The sequence below is a fragment of the Sparus aurata genome, chromosome 14 (assembly GCF_900880675.1).
Source record: "Sparus aurata chromosome 14, fSpaAur1.1, whole genome shotgun sequence".
Classification (NCBI taxonomy): Eukaryota; Metazoa; Chordata; class Actinopteri; order Spariformes; family Sparidae; genus Sparus; species Sparus aurata.
Window position 1 is genome coordinate 9271938 of NC_044200.1, and position 20571 is coordinate 9292508.

A 20571-nucleotide genomic window follows, 5' to 3' on the forward strand; every position below is an offset into this window, starting at 1 on the left:
AAGAAGTCAGACACAAAGGCTGATAGCTGTGAATGCAAGTCTGATTGTAAGGATTTGTAAAGGGAGGACAAAGAAACTCTCTGTCTGCCTCTGGTGTGACATGGATTTTGATGTCAGTGTTTCTTTTGTGAAGGAAGATTATGGTTATGAGTTTCTTCTTGGAGGAGAGAATGTGTGATTGTGTATGCATGTCGGGGCATGACCAAGAGTAGATGGATTCTCATGCTTTTATAATTATAATTTCTTTCTTATTCAGGTATTTTTCACTTGATAAGGAATATAATGAAGTGACATGTGTGTTTGTGTTTGTGTCTGTGTGTGTGTGTGTGCATGAGCCGTGCATGCATGTGTGTCACACGGCAGCCCAGAAGTGGCCCAGACTTAATTACCCGTCTCTCGCCAGACGCTGATTGCAAATTCATGTGTCTTGATTAGAGGATTCACAGTGTTTCCTTTCACACACACACACACACACACACACACATATGCAGGGACAGTCAGTAATGTTCCTGAGGCACTTCTCAACTTTGGAGTGCTTTTCTCTGTCACAAATAAACTCAAAAAAGGAAAGTAATTTGCCCAAGAGTGATAACATTTTCAGAAGTTTTTGTTCAAAACACAAATTAAGTTCATCCACATCATGGCCATTTCTACAAATATGACAGTTAAGGCCACAATTTTCTGACTTTTTTCACGCCTGGCATGATGTTTTCTTTCTCTGGAGTGATAAATAGTATTACCATGTGCGTTATTTTTCTCTTCTGATGGGAAGAACTCATTTTCCCAAGAGGCAGTTTGAAAATCTTCAGTTTAAAAAGCAGTTTTATGTGGCAAGATTTTTTGTCAGGATCTGAGATTTAAGTTAGTCCCTTGCCACATATATCTGTGTGCATGGATGTAAGGCAAAACTGTGGTATGCATTATTCATCCAGTAACTACCAATCCTGTCAGCAACCACCCGCGTATCATTCTAAGGCAGATCTCTCAGCTGGAATAATGACCGCCGCGCTCTGAAAAATAGAGGAGAGCTTTTGAGGAAATAGCAAGCGGAGGAATCCCATTTAACATCCCAACGTGGGGACCCCTGCTTAGTGGGGTTGTCATGCCGACAGATTCTGAGGAAGTGTTGCAGTGCGATGACATGATTGAGACTAAAGGGCGAGGGACATAGGGAACAAGACACTTAAGGACAGTTTAATAATTTGGGCACCTGAAAAGTTGTCATCATTGCTGTCAAATCTAGATCTCCCTTCGATATTCGTTTGATGGCAACGGAACCTCCCTAAAGTGTTGTAGCTTATCCCCATGCTGGGTGCGGTATCCTCATGTAAAACAGTTGAGAATATTCAGCTGAATGTGTTCAGCTTTCAGCAGTAAGATTGTAGCAGTCCAATTGTTTGAGACTTGCTATCTTTCTTTCTTTGGGGCCGATTTTCCAAAATCCTTCAAGACCGATTGCAGGTAATTCAGATCACCTGTGCGCAGGGTGGAGAGACTGACTCCTGATTGAGGAGTGGAAGCAGCTTGGGGCATGTCCCTCCCAGCCAATCATGGTGTGATGACACCCTTTTTGTGAAGACTTAAAAGAGGTGGGGAATGGCACACAGGTGCCTCCCACCCTCACTTTGAACCTGTTCCTGACCCATTGAGAACTTCCTTCCCCTTAGATTGCCAGCCAGAAAATCTGGTGTGCTTAGGCCCTATTTTTGTTTTCTTGGCTGCCCACATCTTTCTAGTGAGGAATCTGTGTTTATTTGGGAACCTCTTAAAACCCAAGCCCTTATACACCTTCAGTTTGACATTTTATTTCCCTTGGGCTTGTAGAAACACATTAGCTTATTATACTTGGAAGAGGCATTTGTTTATTGGTGTAATGTCCAAGTAGCAGACATTGGGCATTTCCCCTAGATTTACATGTATTTTGTTTGTATTTTTATGTAGGTTGGGCTGGCCTGTAAACATTTTACTGCCAGTACTGCTGCAAGATAAAATAAATCTTTGAGTTTGTATTAATAATTCATTAATATTGTAAAAATTAAAATTCTGACTTTGAATTTCTTTAAGTATTTATTTAAAATGCACTTTATCACATAATATTTATGTGATTATTGTAACTAATGCATTCATTTGTGGGTAGAATTTTACTTATGTAATTGGTGATGGTAAAATACATAATGCTATACTGTATAAGCTGATCACTTGTAAAATCCTAAGACATTAAGTACTGTCAAAACTGTTAAATGGTCAGTTTTGAGTTAACAGTAAGATATTTCCTTTTGAAAGGGAAGTATAAAGTGGAGTAAAATAATTGGTCTTAATCAGTCTTAATTGTAAGCTGGAACTTCACTGATATTTGATATCCTCTAATGAAGGTTGATGAGATATATAGTTGATGTCGCTGCTACGCTAACAACCTACGCAGCTCATTATTTTTAATTGGCTCTACCTTTTTGTGTTCACTTTGTACTTGTTGACTTGCATCATGCTGTGTTGCAACTATTTACTGCCCATAATGTTTAAATGCCATAACTATGGATCAGAGCCGACAGAGTCAAAGCAAGAGAGCTTATGAAGTGGTCCTCACTAAGAGAATGATGTTGGAAAATTTGTAGAAATTAAATGAAGTGGATAGAGAGCCAAGTACAACAATCAAAATGGTATTTGTCTGTGAAAAAAGGGCATTTTTATGGAGTTCAAAAAACTCTTCTTTTTTTTTTTTTAATCACCATGTGGTCACTTGATCCTAGCCAGGTAAAGTGCATAACAAATAAAGTCTTCCTTATTTTCTAACACCCTTACTGACCTTTTTGCACCATCTCATTCTTAATTAGTCTCAAGAAGTCTTTCCGTAATGCACAGAAATCCTTTGGGCCCCACCCCCCTGTGCTGTCTGGGTGTTGATAGAAATGAGAAAAAGAGAGAAATCTCCCATCTTCGGAAGGTGCTGTTTTAGCTGATCTTCCCATTCCATTTTCTTCAGAGAAAAGTGAATTGCTTTTGCAAGTAAAAAAGTAATGGAAAAAAAGCTCTCAGCTCTTCAATGCAAAGCATCGATCCCAGGATCTATTTCATTTTGATAACTTTGCCATTTCGAAAGTGCTTCCTCCCCTGTTCTGTATGCTGGAGTAAAAAAGACCTGAATTGCAATTACACAGAGGTCCTCGACCCCAATTCTGGGCTGTCTAAATGACTGCCTGAGTCGATTTCTGCCAGGTGGCTTCTGAGAGCGGAGCTCATCAGGTGACAGGCCCCTTTGTGAGATTGCAAGACCTGTCAAAAAGTCTTCCTCCCACGCATGGATAGCTTCTTCTAACTACTTATTCTGGTTTAAGGATTGTAATGGCAGTAGATACACCGCTGTATCTGTAAACATGTGATGGAGTATTGATTATTATTTAAAATGCACTTTTGAACCACAATAGAACTGCACAGGAAAAGTTTTATGATATTTCTTAGTGGAAATTTCAGTATTCTTAATGATGCAGAACAAAATAAATGGGAGTTTGTGCATTGTGCAACATTTCACATGTAGAAAAGTCAGGTTTATAAATACTTTAACATTAGATTCATTTTTAGAACTTAAATGGCACTCAGGAGAGCGCCTGCCTCCACCAAGGCCCAGCAGTCCCCTTTAATGCAATCAAGGCTAATCCAACACCAAACTTGATATCCCTGTATCAGTCTAGGCTTTTGACCAACCAAACTCTTGGACACTGTTCGCATCGTCTGTCTCCAGTCTGCACGTTTCCAGACTTCATACTGTGACAACCAAGCTCCCTCGTAATATTTTTAACATTAGGCTCGTTTCAAATTTCACTGCATAGCAAACCGAAGCGGAGCTAACTAGTTAGCCAATTACCAGCTGACTTCATCATACTCGTAGGCAACTGTAAATACTATTAAAACGTGGCGTGGTCTGGTATGGTTGGGACTGATCCTTTTACGATGGTCAATGTTGCGGTAAATCCAGCTTTGTACTGACCCTCGTTACTGAAGCAGTCTGATGTGAAGTGGTTAGCATACACATACAAGCTAACACAAACTGCAGCCGGCACGTTGTCATTAAAAATAAAACGCAACTACTGTCTCTTCTGTTCTTCTGTAGCTGGGACAGAATATAGGCACTGATGTTTTTTACAACCAACAACAGAGCAATTTGCGTGTCTCACTCTGAGCAACAACATTGCGAAACACTGCTATCTTACTGCTGGAAACACCGAACTTCACCTCTGGGATGGACTACCCCCTCTCGGATATCTCCTATCACCGCGCAGAGGAGGCCGGCCTATGAAAATGACTCCTTTTGTTACGTAACGACAGGAGCTGAATCTGAACAGCCTGTAGGAGCTCGGTTTTACCGGTGAGTGGGCTGCAGAGACTATGCAGGAATCATTTGCTTTCCTCATTCTGGGAGTTGGCAGGCTCAGGGAGGACCAGCTTATGTAGAGACCAGAGAAAAAGTGTTTTTCATATTATGGGACCTTTTTTAAATCGCTAGAAGTAAAAAGCTGGTGTTATAAACAGACTGCATTGTTTTTACATGACTTGAATGTCACCGCATCTATTGTCTTACTACACAATTACTGTATATACTGGGGTGACCGTGGCTCAGTTGGTGGAGCGTGTCGGCCTATGTTCAGAGGGTCGGCGGTTCGATCCCCGCCCCTGCCAATTGGGTCATGGTTGTTGTGTCCTTGGGCAAGACACTTCACCCACCTTGCCTCGTGTGAATGTGTATGACTACTGTATGTTTGTGGTGGTTGTCGGGGCTGTTGGCACTGAATGTGCAGCCACGCTCCCGTCAGTCTGCCCCAGGGCAGCTGTGGCTACTATCGTAGTTCACCACCACCAGTATGACTGTGTGTGTGAATGAATGTAACCTGTAACCCTGTGAGGCGCTTTGAGTACCTAGAAAAAGCGCCATTCCAATCCATTATTATATACATTGATAAGTCTACAAGTTGTCAAGTTATAGATAGAATAGTTGGCAACTAACGTCTACCTGTAAAGATGGACTAATGCATTAATGAGTAAATGAGTCTCCCTGTTCAGCATGATGACAACTGACAACTTTTGTAGTCTCTTTTGATCACTCATCAGTGGCTTCTATTTTGAAGACATGTTAGTGCTTTTTGATTCAATTTGATATCTCAATACTGTCTTTGGTAACCACAGACCTTATTGTAGGCATTCAACTGAAAATCCATTCACAAGACCGGTCGACTTTTAGAAGAGGGAACCAGAAGTGCAAAAATGCTAACAGATTCCCTGGTGTTGGGCTCACCACTTTATTGAGAGGTACACAACTCAACAGAACATATGACAGAGGTCCAGTCATTTTTAAACAGTATAATTCAGAAATGTTTGATATTATATCTTTAAGTAAAAGTTGTTGTTTTGTGGAGCAAATTAGCATTTTTATTATTAAATACTTTCACAACATTAGTATGAATCAAATTTTTACCAAACCTATTCATCTGAAAACTGAAATTTCTGAATTATCTTGTGCAGTTCCACAAACAATGGTAATGAATAGTCCATTAAACAAGATGAGTAGAAAATATGAGATTACAGCTATGTATTTTTGTCTTTGCAGCATCAGCATGAGATCGACAGGTTAAAGAGGGGAGGATGAACTTCAGAGGCTATCTAGTACCCCTTTGTCTACTTCCTAACAGACTAAAAGGATTTGCAGTTTTAGACAGTAAAATTAGTCAGGTCTGAGCATGTGTGGGGGTGGATGTGTGTTTGTATGGGAGGAGGAGGTGTTGTACATGATGTCATTGAGTTTACCTTCAAGACTGTGATGTTCATTCAAAGTGCTGACACACAGGCTCCCACACACATGCATTGCCTACAGTATCCCCAACCGGCACCACCGCTGCAACGACCTGCTTAAATAGAGAAACACACCCTCATAAACACACCACCATGGTCACCTTGGGCACACTCAAGCACATCATGCACACTTGCCCTTACCAACAACATAAAGGTCCACTCACACACAGTCATACACACACCCACTGACAAACACTTTGGCACAAACATGAACACCTCATACTTAACAGTGTTCCTTTTGTATCTTGGAAATGTTTTGAGGCAGCGTGAATTAGTAAAACTTTCCATGAGGATTGTCCCTGACCTGTGTTTTGTGTCATGTTTGAGGAAACACAAATATGCCACAAAAACAGGCGACAGTAGAAAGCAGAAGATCATAGACCTCTTCAGAATATATTCAGAAGATTTCCTGAACTTGTGTTAAAAAGACTTGATAAGCAACATTATGAATAAGACATTTTTTTTTTTTTCCTGGAGCTCACAGAAGTAGCTAAGGAGTGATACATCTCACTTCTTTCTCATCTCTGTTGAGAGTTGCACATGTGCAATACTAATCAGGCAGTTGTCAAGGCTAGTTTAGTGAGACAGTGACAAAATTATTACATTTTTATACTTCGACTTTAGTCTCTCTATCAAACTCAACACTTGCTGTACGATGTTCGAGCACTACTTGAAATGACGTGGATGGAAAAGTTCAACAGTCCATCATCCTTAACTTCATCTGACATCTTTCCATTGGCGTTATCGCAGAAAATAAATTCTGTGGCAAACCACACATTTTGTTAAGCAAGATAATCTACTAATGGACACAAGTTATACGCTTTTTATCAAGCCTAAATGCTGTCACCTAAAGTATAACACTAATGTTAGGCTAGAAAAGAATGCACTATGAGAGGCATGACTTCAACATCACCACCACCACCAAGTCAGAAAAGTTTGCAGTAAAAGTCAGTGAGTAGATGATTTTCCAATTACTTTTAATATCCCCAGTCTCATTAAGCCACTTGTCAGCAACTGTGTTTTTAAAGATGTGTCAAAGCTTCAAAATCCACTTGTAAATTACATACTGACATATATTATGTCATAAAACAAGACGCGAAAAACTCTCTTAAGCTTGTGTTAACCATAGACCTTATTTCAGGCACCTAACCAAAACCCCATTTAAAAAAAAAAAAAAAAAATAAAACTCTTGTCTTTAAGATGAGAGATCAGAAGACTTCCTGCTGACTGACTTGTTTGTTGATGTGGGCCATATAGAAACGTAGAGACACGAATATTAAACCGAGATTATTTCATTAAAAAAGATAAATGAATAAATAATGTAGCACTCAATGTGCTCTTGTGTTCAAGGGTAAATTCTCTCTACTGATTTATTGGATCTAAAATCTGAGGTCCTTAACACTGAACCTGATCCACAACTATTGTGGATTTTATTGTAAATCCAAGTGGTTCAGCAGCTGGAACCATATATGGATTGGCAAGCTTGATGTCTCTCCAGAAACTGCAGAGAAATTGAAATACATTGATTGTGTACTGCAACATTTAAACAGCTAAACTGATGACATAATGAACTGAATATGGTGGCAAAAATGGTCCCAGTCACAGCTTATTTCACCAGTTAAACTGTTTATCTGTTTAACATGTTGTATCATTACACTCTTTTGAAAGACCATTATAAGATAAATAATGTGAATGATAAAAGACCAATAATTCAAAGTTGGGACCATTCCTTGTATAGTATTATTTATTTTATCCTTTTTTAGTAATGATATTTTGCACATAATTACATTTAAAAATCCCCCCCAGTGTGTAATCAACCAAAATTACTGAAAAATGTCACAAGACTGATTGTGTTGGTTTCTTGGGAAAGAATCTTACTTTTACAGATTCTTGATATCCTGTGGCCAACACAAACACATCACCAGTAAGGAGCATCACTGAGTAAACAAACAAAGCAATGGCATAGTAATAAAACACATATGCAAATATGAGATTGAAACTAGTTTCAGATGAATTTTCCCACATGCGGGGTCAAATCCTGCTGTGGGAATCTCGCCATCCAGCCTGGAATCTCTGAGGGGATGATGTATTGAAGTATTCTTGCTAAATCCTCTACTGGTGAACACACTGCTGATATTGAGATAATAATTCTGGTTAGGAGGTATGAGCTCTCTTTGGATAGTTCCACAAAGCTGACTTGACCTTTGGGCTTGAGTGCAGAGAATAGCAGAGACTTATGAGGAAGGAAACATTTAGAGTAAACAATGTGGCCAAGCCAAATACACTATCCACGTGATTGTGATCTCCTAACCCTTCGTTTTGTGTCATGTGTATAGAGGCATCCAAGGGAAGAAATGCGGGACCATAATTGTGAAAGCGGAGGAACTGAACAACTGCAGGGTGAGGATGGGTGTACACTTCCGAAAAGTTTTTTTCCTTTTTCTGTTCTGTTTCTCCATCTCTTTTCTGTTTTTCTGTTTCTTTCTTGAGTTATCAGTCACACATGCTTTCTTCTCTTTTGAGGTGTGTTTACATACATGGAAAGAAGTTCAAATGGAGGTAGAGGCAAAAGCCCCTTCGACCTTTGTTGAATATTTCATCGAACTTCAGAGCACAATAAAATACCAGCTAAAGTACTTATTTACTTGAAAATGGCTGTAAAGAAGCTGTTGATCCCGCTTTTCCAGTTTGAACATAAGGATCTTAGACTTGTGGAATAGCAGGGCATGGATTCTAGAGCAGGGCAGGTATGGAGCCTAAACACCCGTCAAAATAAGTAAAAATTGAGTCACAAATTTAACTGAATTCATTAATAAATAATAATGTCAGTGAAGTAATAGAATAGACAGAAGAAATATTAAACTTTAATAGTAAAGCTTTTATTTTGCTTTCTTTCTCTCAGTCACTTGGTAAAAAAGCTTTTCATGTTTTTTACTTAACCTGCAATCAGTTGATAACATGAAGTAAAACTTGGAATCAATTTTTTTCCTGTATTTGTGTGTCACTAACTTTAATTTTTCTCTGTTTTGCATCATTTTTGATGACTAGGAATCAGTAATGATGCAGTTCTGTGGCAACAAGTTAGACAAAAAGGACTTCTTCGGTAAATCCGACCCATTCCTGGTCTTCTACAGGAGCAATGAGGATGGCACGTGAGTTCCCCCTCCCCTAATCTTCCCCCCTTAGATGTTTGGTTTAATCCTTCCCTGCATCCAGAGGAAATTGGTTTCATTGATTTGCCTCGGATCAAAAGCCATGCTGCCTCTTTAAGCATGTGTGTGAGTAACATGGGGAAGTGTTACGCGCAAGCAGTGTGCATGACTGAGTGCGTGTAAGAGTGTTCATGAGTGTTCGATCCAGCTCCATGGGCTCTTTTTTTCCACCCTGCAGTGTGTGACAAGTCAGATAAGACCTTGTGCTCTGAGGGCAGGAGATACCAAGTCCACCTGCTAGCCAAGAGACTAATGAAATTTCCTCTTTGCAGTTTGTGTGTATTTTTGTGTGTGTGCGTATGTGTGTGAGGGCAGTAGTCTAGCCTCCATAACGCCACAGTTTTACTCTCATTTAGCTGAGAGTTGGTGGAAATGTAATTTTTAATAGCATCTTCTATTTTATCCCCTATCAAATGTGTATTTCTCCACTACATACTCCTTAAATCCCTTTTTTTCTCCATTCCCTTTTTCTATTTCGCCCTCTCTCCCCTCAAACCTTTTTTTCCTCTCTTCTCTTGTTTTCCTTTCCTCTGCAGGTTTACCATCTGCCACAAGACAGAGGTGGTGAAGAATACGTTGAACCCAGTGTGGCAGGCCTTTAAGATCCCCGTTCGGGCTCTTTGCAATGGTGATTATGACAGGTAAGTCTGATTCCCTTGTGAATGTTTGTGAGATGTTCCCAATTTCCCTGACATTTTAACTAGGTTTGAATTTAGACCAGTCGACTTGCATAAAAGTAAGATAACACTCACAAAACAATAATAACTGAGCACAATTTAATCTATAAAGTAAAAAAAAATCCCCAAATATTTTGGTAGATTTTTTTTAACCTCTTATAATGTAAATATGCGATTTAAATGTGTTGATATAATGATAACAATAAGTTTGAACCTTAAATAAGTGAGGATTGAAACTTTCATAATGTAATGCAAGGCAATTTGAGCAACCCCGTGGATATTGATGAATGTTCCTGCTGTGTGTAATGATCTCACACAGCGCCAGGAGGTTTGTCTCTTTGGTGCTTGCAAGTATTATATGTAAGTGTTAATTAAGCTCAAAGCCTTTGTTCCAACAAACTTCAAAACTTAATTTTAAACTGCTAAAGCCATACTTTACTGAGTAAACCTTGCAAGAAATTAGAATTTTTAGGATGAGAAACGCAAATGTGCCATTAAAGGATGTACTTGATATCACTGACAGCTTGTATGCTTAATAATGTCTGTTTAGGCTGACAGGGATATGAATAATGAGCTTAGACACTGTGTTATTCCAAACATACTCACACATGCAGCCTTTTGTTTACACTGCACTTACCAAGCACTCTATTTTGTAAGACACTATGGAAAATAGCCTACAATACAATACAAAGAAATATGTATGAATGTGAGGGCAAATATAATTGGACAGAAAGAAGAAATTACTTTTAATATTTCCTGGAAAACAAAGTGTGGATGTAAGATTTTGCGATTTTGTTATCCCTTTAAAAAAATCGGAGGATTTTTTAAATTAAGTCATTACTTTTATATGTTGGTGTGATTTCTTCTCTTACACAACAGCATAGTTATTCCACTTCTGAATTTATGGCTACGGACTGCTTTAATCCTCTCACCATGTGACATTAAACTCAGTTCTATTTCTCTGCCTTTATTTGATACCACAACAATAAGTTTAGTATTTGTATAGTTTTGATTGTATGCAGAATTTTGCATTTTCAGCTGGAGACAAATTAGAAGGTTAAAGTGCTTCTCTATCACGTCAATGATGTGTTTGTGTCCATCTCCTGAGTCGATAAAAGTTGTGTTGTGAAAAGGCACAAAGATGCAGACAAAAGGGTTTCCTTTAGTGTAGTTAGCAGACAGCTGTATTGATCTGAAGTTTGGTCCAATAAGCTAATTAGGGGAGTTGGGTCACACCACGCCTTATCAAGGGGGGACTCAGTGGACTGCACATACAGTACACACATACAAACACACACACGCACTGAGTCGCTCTCACCAGCCTGGGAGAAGAGATAAGGAGGAGCTCAAGCTGGCAAACAAAAGAGGACTGTGTCTGTCTGCTGATAGGTGCTTCGAAGAGAACACACACACACACACACACACACACACACACACACACACACACACACACACACACACACACACACACACACACACACACACAGGGAACAGAAGATTAACGAGTGAAGTCATTGTCAATATCCTGTCACATCATCAAAGCTCAGACGTTGACGGGATGTTTCCTACTTAGATGTGTCAGAACACTGATTTAATAAGAAACACACCCATAAAAACACACATATACACACATTCATGCAGCCAGCTCCTCACATAGCGCTTTCTCTTAAGAAAGTGTTACGCCAGGAGACACATTCATCCGCAGAGTGCCCCATCACCATCAGAATGCCTCCTTCCCACTCTTTAGCTTATTGCCTTCATTCCTCTAATGTGCATCTGGCTCTCTAAGTAGCTCTTAGGCTCATTAATGATGGTTTGTGTTTCCACCTCTGTTCATATTGAAATATGAGGAGGGTGGAAAAGTGCAGTTTTGGCTATGCGGATGAATTAGATGCCTCTTGGTCTAGAAAGCTTTCTAAACTCCAAAGCAATTACAGTAAGTTAAGAGGAAAGTCTGGCTGGTTATATATACTAGTGCAGTGCCCGTAAGAAAAGTGTATTCCTATAAAAAAGTGGGAGGTTAAGTAGCTTTTTCATGGATGGCCAAATGAGGCTGTGTTTGAAGGTGGGGCGTCAGGGATATTTAGGTTTGTTGTGAAATCCGATAGTCCAGGGTATAATTGGCCGTTTTTGACTATTTTTGATTTTGCCATTATATTTCACCTTAAAAACTATTTACTTGGTGTCATTATTTTCAGCACAACCTCACATGTGTGACTGTACAGTTATTTTTTAATTTTGACATACTGTATTAACACAATGGACCTAAAATCAGTAGAAAAAGTTAGATTTTTTTACTGTGAAAACCACAAATATGTTTAACAAACCATTTTTTTTTACTTTACTAAATTGTTGTTTGCTAAATATGTGCATACATTATAAAAATTTACAAAGTTATATGTAACTATTTACATTTAAATGCAGGCAATGCTCATTCATCAGTCTTCTCATTGTTTTGAGTCATTAAACAAAAAAAACGACTCCACTACACACTAAACACACTACACCAAACACTACATAACACACTAACTATACACTCCAAACAAGCTAAATGTCAGCCCGTTTTTACCGTTTCTTCCTGCACCAGACACAAAGGAAACGTGACGGCAATGTTCGAAAAAGCGTGGCGGACATTATTTACCCTAAGTCCAGTTTTGGACGAGCCGGTGCGTCCGGCCCGTCGCCTCGGGAGGTGGGCCGTGTGGGTGGGCGAGCGGCTAGCAGCTAGCTGCACACAAACATCCACAGATTCGGATTCCACTTTGTTGTCCGCACGTCTCCGGATCTCCTCAGACCCGAACAGACTCAGTCCAGACTCTTTTAGTCTCATTAATCCACAACAGTCAGTTTAGATGCACAGAACGGGACCGAACCGTCGGCAAAATCCCGGTCCAGCTCGCACCGCTGCAGGTATAAATCCGCCTGTTTCTTAAAGGAGTCATCACCCGGAAATCGCAATTTCTCTCATTAAATCATGCATATTGGTGTTGGACCTCTGTTGAAACTTGCCTGAAAAGCTGGAGTTTGAAAGTGTCTTATTTTTTTCGCTTTGGCTCTTTTTCCAAACAGAAATAGAGCACAGTGGTGCGCTTTCCTAAAGCACGAGATTTTGACTCTGCTCCTGTGGTGACGTTACCACAGGAGGCTACTTGCATTTAAACATCAGCTCACAGCCGTCCTCAGCCAGAGTGAGCACGCCGAATCTGCTTATTTCTCTGTCATTTTCACGCCATACATCGTCACCGCCAGCATTAAAACTCAGGTCTTACATGTAAAACACGAGTGTGAAAAGTAAGACGGAAAAAAAAATGATTTTACCATTCAGAGGCATCCTGCTGTAAACGTCTCTTCCACCGTCTCTGCCTCTTCACTCTCCCGTTCGGTTTCCGACTCTGAATTCCGTAAGGTTCATCATTTAGTGTGTGCGCCATGACAGGGGGCTGTTTATGTTTTGGAGTCCGTGTGTGCATGCAGGCTCGTCCCCCATTCCGGCTTTGTCCTTCCTGCGGCCAATCAACGCGCGCCTCATTACATATTAATACAATGCACATCCGGACCAGTCAAAACCTCATGCATAATCTCGCGTGAGAAAGTCGCGGTATGAAAAAGTGTCAGAACAAGCTCTATGTTTGATTTTTTTTTTTTTTAAATGTTCTAATAAGTTTTGAGAATTGATCCAAAGCGATCCAAGAGGGACTGGATATGTAAAAAACCAGGTGATGACTCCTTCCAGGTGGGGGGTGGCGGTGGGCTCTGCAGTGATTGGCTCTGGTGCGCACGTGGCTATGGTATGCAGTGATTGGCTCTGGTGCTCACGTGACTGTGGTGGCTCTGGTGGACAATGCTCGCGGAATTCATAAAGCATTTATGAAATAATTTGTTAACAGTATCATTGCAGTCCAAACAAATGCGACGTTGCACACCCTTGAACCAAGCAGCAGCTATGTTGAAACTCTCAGGTCAGTCTGATCCTGATCCGCAGAGATATTTGAGGCACAGATACATACACACACAGACAGACAGACAGAGATTCCCTGCTTTTATAGAGAGATATATGTAATACTTAACATACACTATGTCCAGATTTGATCCATCTCTGTTTCCCACTGCCAAAAAGACACATTTAATTCAAGTACTACATTATGTTATTACCCTGATCCTATGTATTATGCCTCTGTTGATAGTTGTGGCCAGAGGTGTAATATTTTCGGGTTCTCGTGAACCCAATATCTTAAACATCTGGAGTGAATTTCTTAAAATTTGGCACAAACTTGAACTCAAGGATGAACTTCAAGACACAAAAACACACTTTTGGCCATAACTCAGGACTGCGTACAAAAATAATTAATTTCACATAAATGTTTTTTGTTTTGTTTTCTTCTGCTTTTTTCCGTGAGGGTCGCAGGGATGTTACCGCTTTTATCCCCCTTTTTCAAGGGGTCGCGGGGGTTACTGGGGACAATTCCAGTTAACTCTATGGGCGAAGGCCAGGGTACACCCTGGATGAGTCGCCAGCTCATCGCAGGACCCTTACTGATGGCAAAGGCTTCCACACAAGGTGCCAACTGCACATCAGCAGCAATTTTGGGGTTCAGTATCTTGCTCAAAGATACTTTGACGTGTAGCTCAGTTCCACCCCAGAACCACCTCGAATCAGTGACCTTCCGATCACTGGTCCACCAGCTCTACCCAGTGAGTTACAGCCGACATTTTATATCAAAAAGGTCAAAAGTCAACTTCACTGAAACATAATGTTCTTCATAAAATTCCTGAAAAGTCCTCCCCACATATATTTTGAGTCTGGACTGACATGGATCTAACCGGTACACCGAGGCATAAACCGCAAGGTGATAATTCTCGTTCTATCAGTTTTGTGTTGTTTCCATACCATCTTTCTTTACCTTGCTTGCTTCCTCCTCTCTCTCCAGCAGAGTGACTTTTGCTCTGTGTATTTTAATTCGGTCTCTGTGCTATTATCTCTGAGCCTCACCCTTCTCATTCTCTACATATCGCTCTCCCGCTTTTGTCAGAGAGAAATGACCCTTCCGTAGAAGACATTGGTAGATAGAGTGATAGCGCAGCATGTCTGCCTTTTGCAGACTATTCAGTTATTTTTTTTTCCATTTCCTTGCAAGCTATAATGGGATTGAGAAATAGATGTATTTGGAGATGAGGAGAATGCATTACCGCAGGCAAATACAGTGACAGACAGTGTGTTGGAATAAAGATAAGCTGCAGAATGGATCTCCTTCTCCTAATGGCTCCATGACAACAACGTAAAAAGAAGTGTTAGACATAACGTCTCTGTATAATTTCACAAGTAAAGAAGAAAGCCTTGCCACACTTTGAATATTAATATATAAAATCAGTTTAGTTGAGTTTAGGAGACAACTTTTTTTTAAATTGTAAATGTTCAGCAACACCTCCTATCAGTTTTCAGATTTGTTGACACAGACACATCATTATGATACCTCAAGGAACAAAAGAAAAACTGATTGCGAATCAGGTGAAACAGTAAATAGACTCTTAATTCAGATAAAGAAATCAAATCTTTTTTTTTGTGCCTCTCCCAACAGAACGATCAAGGTGGAGGTGTATGACTGGGACAGAGATGGCAGGTAAGTCCTCTCATTCATATGCCTGCTTATATTTTTATTATTGTAAATAAATTGTAAAACAACCCTGTAATTTACAGCCTGAAAACATAATTGTAATGTTCTCCCAGCTCTGACAAATTCTGGCGATCCAGTCTTGTCTTTGTTTGACTTGAACATTTTCATTGGGTTCCTCATCCCTTATGCTTGTGAAGGACTGGAGATTGCAACTTCCATACCTAGTCTTGATACTATCACCTGCTACCAATTCACCTGTGTTTACTTGTAATGTCGATCCTTTTTTCGTGTTGCTGTCATCAACTTCATGTACTTGCAAAAATTTATGAAGTTGATGAGGTGAAACATTAAATATATTGCCTTTGTACTGTTTTTAATTGAGTATATCTCAGATGGATAACCAAATTCACATTCTGTTTGAATTGTGTTTTTAAGAGTGTCCCAACTGTTTATTAAATGGGGATTGCAAATTAGTAGGGCTGTAATCAACCAAAGAAATCCTTGGTCGACCAAAGCGGCGGCGACTGCTCTTGGTAGCCTTCCGTTTAATCAATTAAAAATAAACATAAAGACAAGTAGTCTATTTGCTTTAGATTAAATCGTTTTTGACCCTATTATTTTGCACTGAAATTAATTTATTAAAATGAATTAATTAAATAACACACTCGAGTCTGTCTCTGACAGCGTTTTGCATCACGTGTATCTGCGCAATATCATAGCCCATGATTTCCGAAAATATACTATGTCAACTAGTGATATCAAGAACTGTTGAGGAATATTTAGGCAATAGTTTTTGTCATGTTATAATAATTGACAGACTATAATTTCGCTCTGTGCGTGTCAGAGCGAGACTGAACACAGGAGCTCAGCTCTGTGGCTGAGACACGAACTATTAACCTAAAACTTTTACTCTTAAACACAAAAGGCAAGTCCACTTTAAGAAAAAATAATTGTTCATATACTAAAAACGGACGGAGCAACCTAATGCAGACAAGTTAGCTTACTGTTCTTCAATCTGTTTGTCTGTGGTGGGTTGCGCTAATCCAAAATAGTGAAAACAAGGGGGGTGTTCTTAAGACACACTGTTATCTGTGAAACAGGGGTGCTCTGAAAACAGCCCCAATAGCACTTGGTACTTTCCTCCTGATAAAGTCAAATATGCCATATGCAGGACACACAGCATTGGGATGGAGACGACCAGCTGCGTGTTAACGCACTGCCATAGCAGCATGTAATTTACACGCCAAAAATCGACCAATCAGAATTTTGGTCGTGCCAGAACGTATCGACCAATAAATCGACCAGTCGACTAGGAGATTACAGCCCTACAAATTAGAAGCACTGTTTCGATGTAGGGCAGTTGCCAATGCAGAGGGCTCCAACAGAAGAAGTCAGTGTCATCGGGCAAGAACTTGGCTACATTGGCCAATTAAATATATATAAGCACACATTTATGGCAGATTACTTTGTAACACGAATACCGTATTTCTACTGTTTACCTCATGATTGTCTACAATTCCCCAGTGATTAATTCTGTAATATATTTTTATTTCGAACATGTAAAATCAAAAGAAAACAAACAATAAAATAAAAGCTTAAAGCATAGTAAACCTCTACAACAAATTCAATAAAGAAATTCAGTCATTTAGTAAGGAACAATCTGTACACAAAACACAACTATTTTTTTTTTAACATTTGTTATAAACATCTGTGCAGTATTAGGCATTTGATAAGTCTTTCGACTTGACCTTTTACTCCAGCTTGACCTCCTGGATCATATTTTCATTGTCTTGATAACTGCAGCAACTCCCTTTGCATTTTTTCATAGTAGCAGGGCTGTTTTTAGTCTGAACATCCACATAGTTTAACAAACAAAAAGGTTATTAAAGCAAAACAACACAAGTCAGATGACAGACTGGTTTGTAGACAGCGAAAGTTTTAGTTCTTAGAACCTCTTCTGTTTACTAAGGCAATCTTTAAACTGTTCCTGAGCTTGGTTATAATATTGTGAGGACAGCAGGTTGTTGATCTGATAATCTCAGTTCTTGTAAACACTGATAAATGAGCAGCAATGCATTTCATTATTACTTCTTATCATGATTACGTTAACATTCAGCACATGACAGCTTCTTGTGTACGCCTTATCTTATTCAAGCCATACATAATTAACACTAGTCTATGTTTCCAGTAGGTAAGGAAGCTGGGTGCAAGATCGTCACAGATTGACTGCTTAATGATGGTCTGGATACTGGCTGCTGACAGTCAGACAGAAAGAAAAAGGAGTGACATTTGTCAAGCTGTAGTTAAAACGGGAGTTATTCCTCTATTCTTATATACTTTGCAATCTATTCAGCGTGGCTCTCAATCTGACAGGGAACACAGTGACATTTTGGTGTCATGTGTTTTAATGGGACTGAGAAATTCTAACAATATTTAACAAGCTGTTTGGCTGAACTGAGTTTTGTTTTTTCTTAACTACTGTCTATACTTGAAATTAAAATCTGAAATTGCCGGGTGTCTTCTTTTCTCACATTTCATTCTCAGTAACAACAAACCTCTGTCATTGCTTACACTTTCAATAACCAGTTGTCTTTTGTGGAACATGAAGCTCTCCAGTTTGCTTTGAAAACTCACACATTGACAATAAGTAATAAAATGGACTGTATCCTCAAACACAACCTTTTTTCAGTATATTCTCTTTGTTCTTGTTCTGTGTCTTCCTCACTTTGCTCTGTAGTCATGACTTTATTGGAGAGTTCAGCACCAGCTACAGAGAACTGTCCAGAGGGCAGAGCCAGTTCAACGTCTACGAGGTGAGTTTGTGTGTATCTGTGCGTGAGCTTGCATGTACATGTGCATCACTGTGATCAGCCACAATGGATAATGGTTAAGTTAATTAATACCAATTCCTTATTAATTCAGTTGAAAACCTAATTTGGTCAGCATTAATTCAAAATATATTTGCTGTTGCAAATTAGTTGTATATAAACATAATACTAGGGGACAAAGATAACAGAAGACACTTAAGAATCAGATTTTTAGCATCCAGAGCAGACTCTAAACTAAATATGAAAACAACCTAGATATGCCAAAAACAGAGTTGAACAAGGCCTCTGTTTATACCAATAGGATCTTAAAATCCACTGAATAGATGAGGTTTTGAATATATATATATATATATATATATATATATATATATATATATATATATATATATATATATATATATATATATATATATATATATATATATATATATATATATATATATATATATATATATATATATATATACAATTTTCAAACCAGCATGGCACAGAGACTGTTTATCCCACTGTGCATCATTTCCCTCCTTCACTTTCTCTGTCATGTGCGCACACACACACACACACACACACACACACACACGAACCAACAATTATGATGGATCGCTGGCTTATCTTCACCCAGGAAGAGTCAACACTTCTTGATTAACAGGGTACCACATAGCGAGGAGAGCACACAGGGGACTGTCATTTTAAACAGCTGCTGTTTGCCTAATAGCACTCAGATGTGCACACGCACAAAGGTGCACACGCAGGCACGTAGAGGAGTATATGAGGAACAGCAGACAGGTAGAAACGCAGACACACACAGAGTCATTTTGTGATTTCTAGCCTGTTCCTTGACTCTGGATGTCCCTCAACTTAAAGCTGACAGTTAGAGAGAGGATGGCTTTGCATTGTTGAAGACACTCAATATGTGTGTGTATGTGTGTGTTGTTGAAACCATGTTTCAATCACCTCACCTCCAGAGGCAAACGTGTCCTTGTGTGTACCAATTGCAATGTGAACCAAGGAGAAATGCATAAATCCACACATTTGTATGTTGTTTCCCTGAGGTCCTCTCTCCATTTAACCTTGGCCCAGTTTAATCAGACCATAAAGCTCTGACTTAAAAGCTCTGATGCAGTGTTTGGGATTCAGGAGGTGTTTCATGACTGTGTCTGGCTGGCCCCCACATCACAGGAGCAATTGTATTTTTGAATACTCTCTGGTCGCAACATGATAGACTAAATGAATAGAAGCTGAAAAAGTATATTTTCTAATCTGTTCACCAAATCAACTCAAGCAGTAAGTAAAGCTGGTTTAGATGCATTAGATTCTTAATTTATCCAAACAAGGTTGGCTTTACGCTCACTTTGTGTCCTGTTACATATTCATAAGGTCTCACCACGCAGGTCATAAGCCACCTCTGGATTTAGCTGCTACTCAGGATGAATTGTACTTTAAGTGCATTGCTCAAAGGCATATTTATAGTGGTTGCTGGTTTAGGGAGGGAAGTATTTGAGGATGGAGAGTGAGAAGGAGGTGTACAAACTATACTGTATATGACTTCAGTTACCCCCCCCCCCCCCCCCCCCACACACACACACACACATAGATAGATAGATAGATAGATAGATAGATAGATAGATAGATAGATAGATAGATAGATAGATAGATAGATAGATAGATAGATAGATAGATAGATAGATAGATAGATAGATAGATAGATAGATAGATAGATAGATAGATAGATAGATAGATAGATAGATAGATGGATGGATGGGCGTTAATCAAGTGTTCAACTTTGTAGCAACTAATCTACTGTACATTCTTGGTATATTATTACTAGAGTGTGAAAAGAATGTAATAATAAAACAAAAAAGTACTAAATTAGGTTTGATTGATTGATTGATTGATTGATTGATTGATGTATTTTTTTGGGTCACTTTCTTCAGCATTGTTAAACCAAACAGTATATGGCCCATATTAGTAGGATATATACCAATCTGTTGTCTTTCAAACACTGTTTAACCAGTGATGTTAAATTAAGTGCCGTAGGTCTGAAACTTTGCTTTCTGTAATTAATAAGAGGAATCAGAAAGCATACAAATTAAAGTGATTACTTAAATGTGAAGGAGTTACCACAGACTCAGTCTGCAGTTCCCCTCAACTTTTTCGGAGCATCCTATTGTCTTTCAGCCAATTGTTTCGTTTTACAGTCTGCAACTGTTATGTTTTGGTTCATTTGCATTGCTATCAGCTGATCACGAAGTAAACACAAGGTTAGATGTTAGCTAACATTGCTAAACATTATGAAGCATTTTGTTGCTGAAGTGGCAGTTTGTTTGCTAAGAAGTTCTTCATATTAACTAAAAAGGTGACACTGTATTTTGTGTTTTCAGTATCTTGCCACAAGTGGCCAGAA

The 20571-nt window shown here is 39.1% G+C and overlaps 1 protein-coding gene across 2 annotated transcripts in view; it reads left to right on the forward strand.

Moving 5' to 3' along the window:
* The window catches only part of LOC115595517 (copine-8), a 99901-nt gene that overhangs the window by 49890 nt on the left and 29440 nt on the right, over positions 1–20571 (forward strand). The window contains exons 7-11 of one of the 2 annotated variants that reach the window (XM_030440110.1): positions 8175–8238; positions 8887–8990; positions 9587–9691; positions 15304–15345; positions 18077–18152. In XM_030440110.1, the coding sequence (XP_030295970.1) occupies positions 8175–8238; positions 8887–8990; positions 9587–9691; positions 15304–15345; positions 18077–18152 (391 nt within the window). Of the gene's footprint in view, positions 1–5187; positions 5330–8174; positions 8239–8886; positions 8991–9586; positions 9692–15303; positions 15346–18076; positions 18153–20571 lie in introns of those variants that run through there. The other variant, XM_030440109.1, reaches the window with a different exon arrangement.